General features: G+C 45.8%; 1 protein-coding gene across 1 annotated transcript in view; it reads left to right on the top strand.

Moving 5' to 3' along the window:
* The window catches only part of LOC311234376 (2-oxoglutarate dehydrogenase-like, mitochondrial), a gene marked incomplete at its 3' end in the record, with an annotated part of 81746 nt that extends 68172 nt beyond the window's left edge, over positions 1–13574 (top strand). The window contains 3 exon segments of the mRNA XM_084321539.1: positions 5508–5671; positions 10108–10262; positions 13451–13574. Coding sequence (XP_084177665.1) covers positions 5508–5671; positions 10108–10262; positions 13451–13574 — 443 coding nt within the window.
* Positions 13575–14292: the final 718 nt, after the last annotated feature.

Raw genomic sequence — 14292 nt, 5'->3', positions numbered from 1 at the left:
CTACAAGGCCCCCTCGCTAGGTCTCCTAACCGAACAGCAGCCACTAGCTGCCTCCACTCCAGAGTGACAGAAGAAGACACCACCCTCCTACAGCATGTCGAGAGGCTATGGACACTAGAGACAATGCCCTTTAAGAACGAAAAGAAAGACATTCGTTCCAAGGAAGACATTTATGCTATAGCCCTCCTCGAGCGGGGGACAACCAGAGTCAAAGTCAACGGAGTGATGAGATACGCAACTCCACTCCTGAGGCGAGAGGGTATGCCTACCTTCCACGCCCCAAAAGAAGCGACGGAGCGGTATCTATTGAACACAGAGCGGCGCCTAGCCAGAGACCCCGCTCAAGCGACTGTGTACCGCGCTGAGATTGACAAGCTAATCACAGCGGGACACATAAAGAAAATTAACATTAAAGAGGCCGATCAGACGACCGAATCATGGTACGTGCCGCACCACAAAGTCCACCACAACGGCAAGGATCGTATTGTGTTCAACTGCAGCTACCAGATCGGATCACAAAATCTGAATAAAGAGCTCTTGCCCGGCCCAACACTCGGCCCCTCTCTACTAGGCGTGTTACTACGTTTCCGCCAAGACAAGGTGGCCATCAGCGGCGACATCAAAGGGATGTTCCTGCAGGTGCGACTAGTGGAGGAGGACAAGCCCCTGCTGCGGTTCTTATGGAAAGAGAGGATCGGGGACGAGCAACCATCCATCTATCAATGGGAAGTCCTCCCTTTCGGAACCACATGCAGCCCATGCTGTGCTACGTTTGCACTGCAAAAACACGTCGCAGAGGACCCAGCAGCTGATGAAGAGGTCCGACAAAGTGTAGGAAATAGTTTCTACGTGGACAACTGTCTGCAAAGCGTCTCGACGCCAGAAGAAGCCGAGGCCCTCCTACTCAAGCTCCGCGCCTCCCTGATCAAAGGCGGCTTTGATCTCCGGCAGTGGGCCAGCAGCGACCCTCAAGTATTGCGCAGCCTCTCCCCAGAGGACAAGGCAGCAAGCAGCGAGACCTGGATGGCGACCATCCCAGGAGAAGCCCAAGAAATGACATTAGGACTAGTCTGGCGCTTCAAAACAGACTCGCTCCATTATAAACACACACCCCTGACCAAGGAGCAGGGAAGGTCGACTGCACTACCGACCACAAGACGGAGTGTATACAGAACACTCGCCAGACAATATGACCCGTTGGGATGTATTCTACCTTACACCACCAGGGCAAAGATGATTGTAAGAGCGTTATGGGACAAGGACCAGGGCTGGGACGACCCCATACCCGAACACCTTGCCTCCACATGGAGAGAGTGGGAGACAGAACTCAGCTCACTCCCAGGTGTCAACATACGCCGCAGCTACTTCCCACCCACAGTGAGGCCGGAGACGTGCCAGATGGACCTGCACGTCTTCAGCGACGCCTCCGAAGTAGCCTACGGTTCGGTGGCCTACTTGCGTGCCCGAGAGGAGGGAGGAGAAATACATACTGCCTTCATCCTGGCTCGCTCAAGAATAGCCCCCCGCAAGCAACAATCTATCCCGCGTCTAGAGCTCTGCGCAGCCCTAGCAGGAGCGCAACTCGCCACGTTAATCCAACGTGAACTCACCATCCCGGTGCAAAGAACAATCTTGTGGTCAGACTCCATGACCGTACTCACATGGATCCAGTCTGATTCGTGTAGATACAAGGTCTTCGTGGGAGTCAGAATCACAGAGATCCAAGATTTAACAGAAGCAGCAAGCTGGAGGTATGTGGACACAAAACACAACCCAGCTGACGTCATCACCCGGGGAATGTCCCTGGATGACCTCACCCGTCACAATCTATATAGTGACGGGCCCGAGTTCCTCAAGCTCCCGGAAGAAGAGTGGCCTACACCCACCCCACGGGAGGCGAGTGAAGAGGAGGCAGAGAACAAGAAATCTATGTTCTGTGGGTTGACACACACACTCGTCCCCACAGACCCCAACATAGACGACTGCCTCACCCTTGAGAGTGCGCAGCTAAAGACATTCCTGTGGCACCACCCAGAGGTTCAGCCCACTACTGACATTACTGCAGCTAACTACGAAGATGCAGAACTTCTTCTGCTACAGCGAGCCCAGAGAGACTCGTTCCCCGACGAGCTAGACTGTCTACAGGGATCAAAGCCAGTCCCGTCAGACAGCAGATTGCTCCACTTAGCCCCTGAGAGTGACGCCCATAATCTCATCAGAGTGGGTGGTCGTCTGAGGAGAGCCCCAGACTTACCGGATGACGTCAAGTACCCGATAGTCTTAAACAGCCGACACAAGGTCACAGAGCTTATCATAAAGAAATACGACGAGGACGTCCACCACGCCGGGGCAGAGAGAGTCTTCGCGGAGATCAGACGTCGTTATTGGATACTGCAAGGAAGAGAAGCAGTACGACGCTTCCAGCGGACTTGTCTAGACTGTCGTAAATGGCGAGCACATCCCAGTATACCCCGGATGGCTGACCTACCCCCCTGTCGCCTCCGACTCGGCGACAAGCCTTTTCACTCCACCGGTATGGACTGTTTCGGCCCGCTGTATGTAAAGAAAGGAAGAGGGACGGAGAAGCGGTGGGGTATTGTATTCAAATGCATGACCACCCGAGCGATACACATAGAACTCCTTCCAACCATGAGCACAGACTCATTCCTTATGGCCTTCCGAAGATTCACATCGCGGAAAGGGAAACCGTCTATATTATTGTCTGATCACGGGACACACTTCAAAGGCGGAGAAAGAGAGCTGAGAGAGAGCTTCCAAGCTATGGGCCCAGAACTTAAGACCCACCTCGCTCCATACCAGATTGATTTCCAGTTTAATCCCCCGAATGCACCTCACTTCGGTGGAACTTGGGAACGAGAAGTACGTTCAATAAAGACAGCCCTGTACGCCGTGCTTGGGGCCCAGACCGTGGCGGAGGAAGTCCTCACGACAGTCCTCACGGAGATCGAGGGAGTATTGAACTCAAAGCCCCTCGGTTACGTCTCAAGTGATGTAGCAGATGTCGACCCAGTCACCCCCAACACACTCTTGATGGGGCGGCTGGACCCCGCGCTACCCCAGACAATGTACAGGCCTGAAGAAGCGAACGGCCGAAGAATGTGGAGGTACAGTCAAGTCAACAGTCAAGTCAACAGCTTCCTACTCCACTACCTACCGTCTCTACAGACCCGCCAGAAATGGGTGAAAGAAAGAGACAATTTGACAGAAGGAACAGTCGTCATGATTATCGACCAGTCACTACCCCGAGCTGCGTGGCCGGCCGGCCGCGTAAGCAAAGTGATCACTGGTGCCGACGGAAAGGTCAGAGCGGCAGAAGTGCTCGTCCAAGGGCGGATATACACCCGGCCCGTGGCGAGGCTAATAGAGTTGCCAAGGCTCCCCGACACTATTGATGACGACCATGACCCCCTGACTTTGTGAACTGCCCTACCCTCACAACAGACATTGAGTAGTGGACAGTGCGGTTAATCTGTCTCTGCTTATCTAATTAGGTGGGACTAATTAGGAGGCGGCTGTTACGAAGGATCAGATTAAACCGAATATATATATTTATTGATTGATATATATTGCATAATATTTGTATATCGTTTGATATCCCTTGTGTATTCCTTGTACATATACACGGAATATCCCTTTAGCCTAGTACAGACCATAATATTTCGTTCTCCTATTGGACAGCGGTCCCTTAGGCGCCATTGCCATACCTCCAGGGTCTAGTTCAAAGTCACCGCCGGGGACATGCCTGGGCATGAACGGCTCTGCGCAAGGATACGAGACAGGAATAAAGCTGGTACTAGTTTGTTCACCTAACGTATAAATACGGCGCAGGTGAATACAGAAGTTAGTTACCCGAAAATGAGTTACCCAATAAGTTGAAGCCTCACCCACGATACAACGTGCGGTGAAGTATGGCCTGTTTGGCCCCAAATAGAGCATTGAGACCGCGTGCGAATTAATAACTGAAGTATCAGAGTTTAACACTGTACCGTCGAGTTCGACCTATTCTATTAATTCAGTAATAGTCTATTTATGTATAGTGTATCGTGCGGCTACCGTTCTACAGTGACCAGCATCACCAACGTTTCCTCGTACCAGCTAGTGTGCTTATCCAGGCTGGGCTGCTTACCCTGGCGCTTTCACCCGAGGAGCCCTAGACGAGGACCGTGTGGATCATGTACACTGGATAACCTACCGACGACTGCATAGCCCTTTTCGGCTGGATTATATTTGCTTTTGGTCCTGTAATTGATGGAGCGGAGAATCGCCTACACCCACAATTGTGTGGGATTTACCCTGTGAGGAGCAACGTCGAGCCCGCCTCTCAGAAGCCTGAGGCTGGCTAGCTTTCTTCCATGCGGAGCTGCATGCCACGGAGAACAGCTGTTATTCGTCTGCGGATCAAGAGAATATTGCACCGTCTCCTGTACTTGGAGTCTCTTTATCATCGTTGACCCAGACTCTACTACCGACAAATCCTCTCCCCTTGCTGGCTTACGACCGGAGGGACCCTACCAGTATCTCCCGCTATCTTACCAGAGTACCATAGATATAATTCCTAAGATTCAGGTTGTATTATTATCTCCTGCGTAATATAAGAATGGACATACGTTATTGATTTGCCTACGCACATTCCTTTGCCTTATAAGCGCATCCAAAGTAAAGTATATTATGTACTATCATTGCTGCTAATAAATACTTAAACCCAGTTTTGTGTGGAACCGAGTCATTGTGGGAGGTGTTCATCATGAGATACCTGTGTACTGTATGGCCAGTAGTAATGTACATAAGACAGTAGTGGTTTAATGATACCATACTTATTAATACAGTCAGGGAATTGTACCCCTCAGTTACACATGCATTCCCAACTAGGCGCAGCTCAACTGACTTTGTGCCAGTCAGATTCAGGAGCTGTGTGGGGAAGGAGTCATTTCTGTATTCAGCAGCTGTCTATTGGAACAGTCTGCCCAGTGACCTGAAAATCGTAGACAATGCCGTTAGATTCAAGTCCAGCCTGAAGACATGGCTCAAAAGGGACTATACTTAACCTAGACACTTAGCTTAAGGCACCCTTGCATGTTGTATGAGTCTGTTATGTATATAAATGTTAAATGGTATATGTGATGTGTTGTGATGTCATGTTTTGTATGATGCATGTATTAAGCATCACACTCCCCCACCCCCCTACAAGGACCACAATGGAAATAAGCTCTGAGCTTTTTTGTGTTTCATCCTTGGCAGTATATCCTGACTGTGCTCTTCTGTCACATGTTTATTTTTTATATTGTCAAATAAAGTCATTCATTCATTCATTCAACATCGTGTACAAGTGGCAGGCTAACTCTGGTCAAAGGCCGGGGGGAAAAGAGGTGCGTTTTGAGCAGCGATTTGAAAAAATTGAAAATAAGGAGAAAAAGTGGATAAAAAAAAAGATTGTCAAATAAACTAAACTAAAAATAAAACCTAAAACATGTGACGTTGTCCCGCAGGCACGAGGTTCAGGCGCCTGCTCCCCGACGAGGACCCCGCGAGCCGCAGCCCGGGTGCCGTGAGGAGGGTGGTGTTCTGCACCGGGAAGGTGTACTACGAGCTGGCGAGGGAGAGGAAGCTCCGCGGCCTGGAGGAGAGCGTCGCCATCGTCAGGCTGGAGCAGGTAACGACGTTCAAGTAGGGAGGTCCGATATTGATACATTCAAATGTAATATCGGAAATTATCGGTATCTGTTTTGAAAGTTTTTTTGTTTTAATTTTTATTTATTTTTTACATTTATTTAACCTTTATTTACCCAGGCAAGCAAGTAAGAACAAATTCTTATTTCATTTATTGTCAAAAATATGCATAATGTTGTGTTAATTCCACAACAAGAGATATGTAATGTTAATTACCTGAAATTATTCAGTTTTCTTGGGGGGGGGGAACCCTGCATATATCGGTATCGGTTGATATCGGTTGATATCGGTATCGGAAATTAAGAGTTGGACAATATCGGTATATCGGATATCGGTAAAAAAAGCTAATATCGAACATCCCTATGTTCAAGCCTACTTTCTTTCTTTTAAATTTTTTTTTTACCAAACTTCAATATCATCACCTTTGATTTGATTTTCATTTAATTTGATTTGAAATCTTTATTTCGAACATGTAAATAAATTAAAAAAAATTCAGAGTTTTATTTGCCACATGGAATCAATACAATCAGAGTTTCTTCATACACAATCATAAATATCAAACCATGGACAAAATGTAAATAAATACAAACAATATAATATTTTGTTAATTTTTATAGTATTAGGAGTTTTATTTGCACCAACTGTTGGTGCATTATATGTGTATGACCGTCAGTCAATCATTGACATTGGATTAAGAAAAACTTACCGTTTGGATTGCTCTCTGGATCGGATCGCTGAACAGCAGAAATGGCCCGCCGAGATCCTTTGTTATGCCGGCCATGGCCAAGACGCCAAGAAGCCGCCGCGAAGACGAGGAAAGAGAGCCGGGGTCCGGAACAGACTGAGGTCCAAACGACACAGAACCACATTGCCCAGCATATTGTTGGCCAATGTGCAATCGATAGGAAACAAATTGGACGACATCAGAGCAAGGATCCAATTCCAGAGGGACATTCGGGATTGTAACGTCCTCTGTTTCACAGAAACTTGGCTGAGTCCAGATGTCCCGAATCATGCAATAGAACCGGCAGACCACTTCTTCGTTCTACGCAAAGACCGGACGGCATTAGAGTCATTAAAGAAGAAAGGAGGCGGCATTGCCTTCATGATAAACAAGGAGTGGTGCGATGTAGGCAACACAAAGGAAATGTCTAACCACTGCTCCCCAGACCTGGAGTTTATCACGATAAAATGTCGACCCTTCTTCCTCCCAAGAGAGTTAACGTCCATCATCCTCATCGGAGTGTACATTCCACCACACGCGAACACTGAGGTCGCACTTTCAAAACTCCACGACGAGGTAAACAAACTCCAAGCAGCTAATGTTGACGCTGCCATTTTGGTCTTGGGGGATTTCAACAGCGCGCGTCTTAAAAAGGTGCTGCCGAATTTCTATCAGCATGTGACCTGTCCCACCAGAGGCGAGAACATATTAGACCATGTATACTCGCAATTTAAGAATGGGTACAAGTCACAGGCTCTTAGTCCATTCGGTAAAAGCGATCACGCCGCCATTTTCCTTTTGCCTAAGTACAAACAGAGTCTCAAGCGAACGCCGGTGGTCTCGCGAGAGGTTAAGCGTTGGGCCGTGACGTCAGTGGAGTCACTCCAAGCAGTGCTGGGAAGCACAGAATGGAGTGTATTCCGTGATAACACAGCCAATATTAACGAATACACCGAAACGGTGATTGACTATGTCTGTACTCAGGTAGAAGTAATAATCCCCACCACCAAAATTAATATCTACCCAAATCAAAAGCCCTGGGTAGACAAATCCGTCCGTGAGGCTCTGAAAGTGCGCACATCAGCATACAACACCGGGCTGGTGACAGGCAACATGGAAGAACACAAGATGGCAAGATACAACGTCAGGAGAGCAGTAATAGAGGCAAAACGGCGTTACAGGGATAAAGTTGAACTTCAGTTTGAACAGGCTGACTCTAGAGGCATGTGGCAGGGCCTCAGAACAATGACAGACTACAAAGGAACCCCCCTCAAACTGAACAGTGACATCTCCTTAGCAAATGATCTCAACTCCTTCTATGCGAGGTTTGAGGCTGTGAACAACAACACCAGCCTACAAACCACGGCAATGGGGGGGGGGGGGGTCTGCTGATGGAGACTCAGTGTTCAGGGTAACAGAGCATGAGGTGAGACGGATCTTTAAAAAAGTGGATATCAGGAAGGCAGCAGGACCGGACGGCATCCCCGGCCGCGTCCTAAAAGTCTGTGCCGACCAACTGGCCCCGGTATTCACTGACATCTTCAACCTGTCCTTGGAACAGGCCGTCATCCCCACCTGTCTGAAGAAGTCCACCATCATCCCTGTACCCAAAAAATCTACGCCCGCTTGCCTCAACGACTACCGCCCTGTAGCCCTCACCTCCATAGCCATGAAGTGCTTTGAGAAGCTAGTGAAGGGCTACATCTGTTCCTCCCTCCCCATCAACCTGGACCCTCTGCAATTTGCATATCGCCCCAACAGGTCCACGGAGGACGCCATAGCCCATGTGCTGCACACAGCAGCATCACATCTGGACAAGAGGCAGGGGAACTATGTGAGAATGCTGTTCATCGACTACAGCTCAGCATTCAATACCATAGTCCCCTCCAAACTCATAGCCAAGCTCAGGGACCTGGGCTTGAACTATGACCTGTGCCAGTGGGTCCTGGACTTCCTGACGGGCAGACCCCAGGTGGTAAGAGCCGGCAACTGCACCTCCTCATCCATCACGCTCAACATAGGGGCCCCCCAGGGCTGTGTTCTGAGCCCCCTCCTCTACTCCCTGTACACACATGACTGCGTAGCACAGCGGAACAACAACACCATCATCAAATTTGCTGATGACACAGTAGTGGTGGGCCTGATCTCTGCCAACGACGAAAGGGCCTACCTGGAAGAGGTAGAGAACCTGTCACAGTGGTGTCAGGAGAACTGCCTCTCCCTGAACGTCAGCAAAACAAAAGAGATGATTGTGGACTTCAGGAGGTCGGGGGTCAAGGACTACAGCCCCCTCAGCATCGACGGGGCACCAGTTGAGAGAGTGAACAGTTTCAAGTACCTCGGAGCCCACATATCCGAGGACTTGACATGGACCACACACATTGACAGTGTTGTGAAGAAGGCACGACAACGCCTCTACTTCCTCAGGCGCCTAAGGAAGTTCCAAGTCAGTCAGAAGATCCTTAGGAACTTCTACTCATGTACAATAGAGAGCATCCTGACCGGCAACATCACCTCCTGGTTTGGGAATAGCACTGCAAAAGACCGTAGCAGACTACAAAGAGTGACACGTTCAGCCGAACGCACAATTAGAGGGGGGCTTCCCACCCTCCAGAACATTTACAACAAGCGGTGCAAGGGGAAGGCTAAGAGAATTATTAAGGACTCGAGCCACCCGAACAACTGCCTCTTTGAACTGCTGCCGTCAGGCAAGCGATACCGGAGTCTTATGGCGAGCACAGAAAGACTCAGAAGGAGCTTCTATCCCCAGGCCATCAGGCTGCTAAACGAACAATAATCGCTAAACGAACAATAATCACTATGCAACAACCATCAAATGCACACAGCACACACACCCACACGCACACACTCACTCAAACAAACAACACACTGCAGCACCCACTCTCCACACTTTAGATCACACAAACACACTTACACTTTATATTTATTGATAAAGGATTTGCACTACAACTCGTACACCTACTGTGAATTGTACCTAAACTGCACCTCGTCCATTTATGCCTTGCACTATATAGTATTGTATATTAGTACACTGCACAGTATTGTATATTGTATGGTAACTACGTCTACGAACATTGTACATATGTCTAAACTGAACACTGTGACCTCTTTTTTTACTTCTAATTTTTACTATTTTTACTATGTTTTTATTTCATACTTATCTTGTCATGCACAGTCTCTGGAGCGCAACAGTAAGAAGCATTTTGTACAAAAGTATTCTGTACTTCTGTATGACAACTATTAAAGAAACTTGAACTTGAACTTGAAACTGACCGCCTCAATATCATCACCTTTGATTTTATTTTATTTAAAAAAAAATCTTTATTTCGAACATGGAAATAAATACAAACAATATCAAATCAAAACAAATCATTGATCTCAAGAAATTTAATTAAAACAAAAATAAATAAAAGCAAAACATAACTCAATTTACATGTTCGAAAAGGAGTAGGAAGAAGTATACACTTATTTAATCCTATACCCCTTTTCCACTACTCAAATCAATGACTGTACTAATTTAAAACCTTACAAAACAAATATATATATATATAATGCAAAACAAAAAAGTATACAAACCTAATAATACTTGAGTAAAGTACAAATCCCCCAAAACAGTACTTAAGTATTGTAACAAAGTACAATTACTCAAGTACTTTACACCCCTGTCTCTCCAGCTCTCTCCGTTCCCCTTCGACCTGGTCCTAGCGGAGGTGGAGAGGTACGGCGAGGCGGAGCTGGTCTGGTGCCAGGAGGAGCACAAGAACATGGGTTACTACGACTACATGCGGCCCCGCTTCCTGACCGTGGTGCACAACGACAAGCCTATCTGGTACCTGTTCCTTCTTGTTTTAAAACCCTTTCACTGCCACACTACAGCAGGCTAACCCTTTCACTACCACACTACAGAAGGGTTAACCTTTTCACTACCACACTACAGCAGGTTATCCCTTTCACTACCACACGACAGACGGTTAACCCTTTCACTACCACACTACAGAACACTACATACGGTTAACCCTTTCACTACCACACTACAGAACACTACAGAAGGTTAACCCTTTCACAACCACACTACAGAAGGTTAACCCTTTCACTACCACACTACAGCAGGTTATCCCTTTCACTACCACACGACAGACGGTTAACCTTTCACTACCACAGTACAGACGGTTAACCTTTCACTACCACACTACAGAAGGTTAACCCTTTCACAACCACACTACAGAAGGTTAACCTTTCACTACCACACTACAGAAGGTTAACCTTTCACTACCACACTACAGAAGGTTAACCTTTCACTACCACACTACAGAAGGTTAACCCTTTAACTACCACACTACAGAAGGTTAACCTTTCACTACCACACTACAGAAGGTTAACCCTTTAACTACCACACTACAGAAGGTTAACCTTTCACTACCACACTACAGAAGGTTAACCTTTCACTACCACACTACAGAAGGTTAACCTTTCACTACCACAGTACAGACGGTTAACCTTTCACTACCACACTACAGAAGGTTAACCCTTTCACAACCACACTACAGAAGGTTAACCCTTTAACTACCATACTACAGAAGGTTAACCCTTTCACTACCACACTAGAGACGTTTAACATTTCAAGTTCACACTACAGAAGGTTCGGAGGTGCTGTAAGTGCTATTTCTTTTGTTAAGTGTTGCCAAGCCAGATTTGCTTACTGCACTGGCAGATTACGTTACTTGTGTCAAGGACACATTTGCTTAAAACTAGTTTTTATTTCTTATTTTTGTCAGACCATTTTTGTAGTGTAGTTTTCTCTCTCCTGATTGGATGAAGTGGGAACGGGATACCAGGAAATGTATTTTGTGTTTACTGCAGAGCTCAGGGACTGAGAGACCCATGTTGCTCATATCGGTGCTAAAACATTGTAGTGATGGCTGTCGGAATGTAGAGCTATTATTTTAACATGTAGACCACTTATTCTAACAAATGAATACCACTTACAGCACTTTTTTTTTTATAAATTGATACAAATTATGTTGTAGAGAATTCTAATTTCTGTGAGAGGTAAACCGTAACTGTACTTTAGTCTGTATATTGTATATTTGTATAGTGTTGGGACTTTATTCCTTTCACACTTTTCACTGTAATGTACATGTACTTTATACGTGACAAATAAAAACAAACTTGAACTGTAACAATCAAGAGAGAGGACGAAGGATTTTAACTCCTGCTGCTGCTGTTCGGACTCACGCAGTGGTGGAAAGTAACTAAGTATTTTTACTCAAGTACTGTACTTAAGTACATTTTCGAGCTACTTGTACTTTATGTGAGTATTTTCATTGTAGGGAACTTTATACTTTTACTCCACTACATTTCAAGCCAGGAGAATATTGTACTTTTTACTCCACTACATTTATCTGAAACCATCAGTTATTTTGAAGAAAAAGATTTAGCATAGAAAACACAATATATACAAAATAATTTTTTTTATGGAGATTGTATTATACTTTCACATTTGAAGCCTGTCAACTTCAAGAGGCCCGACCACATACCACTTTAACACTACCTTTAATCAGAGCAGCATAACTGGACCACATACCACTTTAACACAACCTTTAATCAGAGCAGCATAACTGGACCACATACCACTTTAACATAACCTTTAATCAGAGCAGCATAACTGGACCACATACCACTTAACATGATCTTTAATCAGAGCAGCATAGCTGGACCACATACCACTTTAACACAACCTGTAATCAGAGCAGCATAACTGGACCACATACCACTTTAACCCAACCTTTAACTGAGCAGCATAACTGGACCACGTACCACTTTAACATAACCTTTAATCAGAGCAGCATAACTGGACAACATACCACTTTAACATAACCTTTAATCAGAGCAGCATAACTGGACCACATACCACTTTAACATAACCTTTCATCAGAGCAGCATAACTGGACCACATACCACTTTAACACAACCTTTAATCAGAGCAGCATAACTGGACCACATACCACTTTAACATAACCTTTAATCAGAGCAGCATAACTGGACCACACACCACTTTAACACAACCTTTAATCAGAGCAGCATAACTGGACCACATACCACTTTAACATAACCTTTAATCAGAGCAGCATAACTGGACCACATACCACTTTAACATAACCTTTAATCAGAGCAGCATAACTGGACCACATACCACTTTAACACAACCTTTAATCAGAGCAGCATAACTGGACCACATACCACTTTAACATAACCTTTAATCAGAGCAGCATAACTGGACCACACACCACTTTAACACAACCTTTAATCAGAGCAGCATAACTGGACCACATACGACTTTAACATAACCTTTAATCAGAGCAGCATAACTGGACCACATACCACTTTAACATAACCTTTAATCAGAGCAGCATAACTGGACAACGTACCACTTTAACATAACCTTTAATCAGAGCAGCATAACTGGACCACATACCACTTTAACACGACCTTTAACAGAGCAGCATAACTGGACCACATACCACTTTAACATAACCTTTAATCAGAGCAGCATAACTGGACCACGTACCACTTTAACATAACCTTTAATCAGAGCAGCATAACTGGACCACATACCACTTTAACACAACCTTTAATCAGAGCAGCATAACTGGACCACATACCACTTTAACATAACCTTTAATCAGAGCAGCATAACTGGACCACATACCACTTTAACACAACCTTTAATCAGAGCAGCATAACTGGACCACACACCACTTTAACATAACCTTTAATCAGAGCAGCATAACTGGACCACACACCACTTTAACACGACCTATAGAGGTCAATGGATACACAAACTTCATGTAGAATGTGTACTTTTACTTTAGAGTACATTCAATAGCAAATACTTCTCTGCGTTTTACTGAAGTAGTACATTTGAATGGAGGACTTTTACTTTGACCAGAGTACTCGTTTATCTGAGTATTTCTACTTAAGTAAAGGAACTGTGTGCTTGGTTGTGTCTCCTCTCAGGTACGTGGGTCGCGACCCGGCCGCCGCCCCCGCCACGGGGAACAAGCCCACCCACCTGAACGAGCTCAAGAGGTTCATGGACACGGCGTTCAACCTCAGCGCCTTCCAGGGAAGGAACTTCTAGAGGAGGAGAACCGCACACAGGAGGAGAACCGCACACAGGAGGAGAACCGCACACAGGAGGAGAACCGCACACAAGAGGAGAACCTGCACACAAGAGGAGAACCGCACACAAGAGGAGAACCGCACACAGGAGGAGAACCTGCACACAAGTCACACGCTGGAGAGGGTGCTTCTAGTCACACAAGTCACACGCTGGAGAGGGTGCCTCTAGTCACACAAGTCACACGCTGGAGAGGGTGCCTCTAGTCACACAAGTCACACGCTGGAGAGAGTGCCTCTAGTCACACAAGTCACACGCTGGAGAGGGTGCCTCTAGTCACACCTGCATGGTCCAATGGTATCTGCCTATGATGTAGAGACGTCTTAACACGGCAAGACCCCGATATATTTCTACTTGCTGATTATTATTTTTATTTTTTTAACCTTTCAGATGGTGTTGTAGTGTTTTAAAAAATGTATTGAAATGTTGTAATATTACAACTGCGATTCTATCAGGTCGCAGCATTTCCTATACAGTAGGCCATTTTTACTCACTGTCAGAATAACATGGCAAATGTCTATATACTTCACTAAAACAACTCAAGGGTTCATTTATATGGTTGTGGTTTATTATTTGGCCACAGAACAGTATATCATATTTGGCCTCAGAACAGTATACATTATGAATAATAACATCAATAAGCCATATTTTTTAAGAAGAATTGTGATTTTATTAAAAG

This window comes from Notolepis coatsorum, assembly GCF_963971535.1.
Source record: "Notolepis coatsorum genome assembly, chromosome: 9".
Taxonomy (NCBI): domain Eukaryota; kingdom Metazoa; phylum Chordata; class Actinopteri; order Aulopiformes; family Paralepididae; genus Notolepis; species Notolepis coatsorum.
This window is presented reverse-complemented; position numbering and strand designations above follow the sequence as displayed.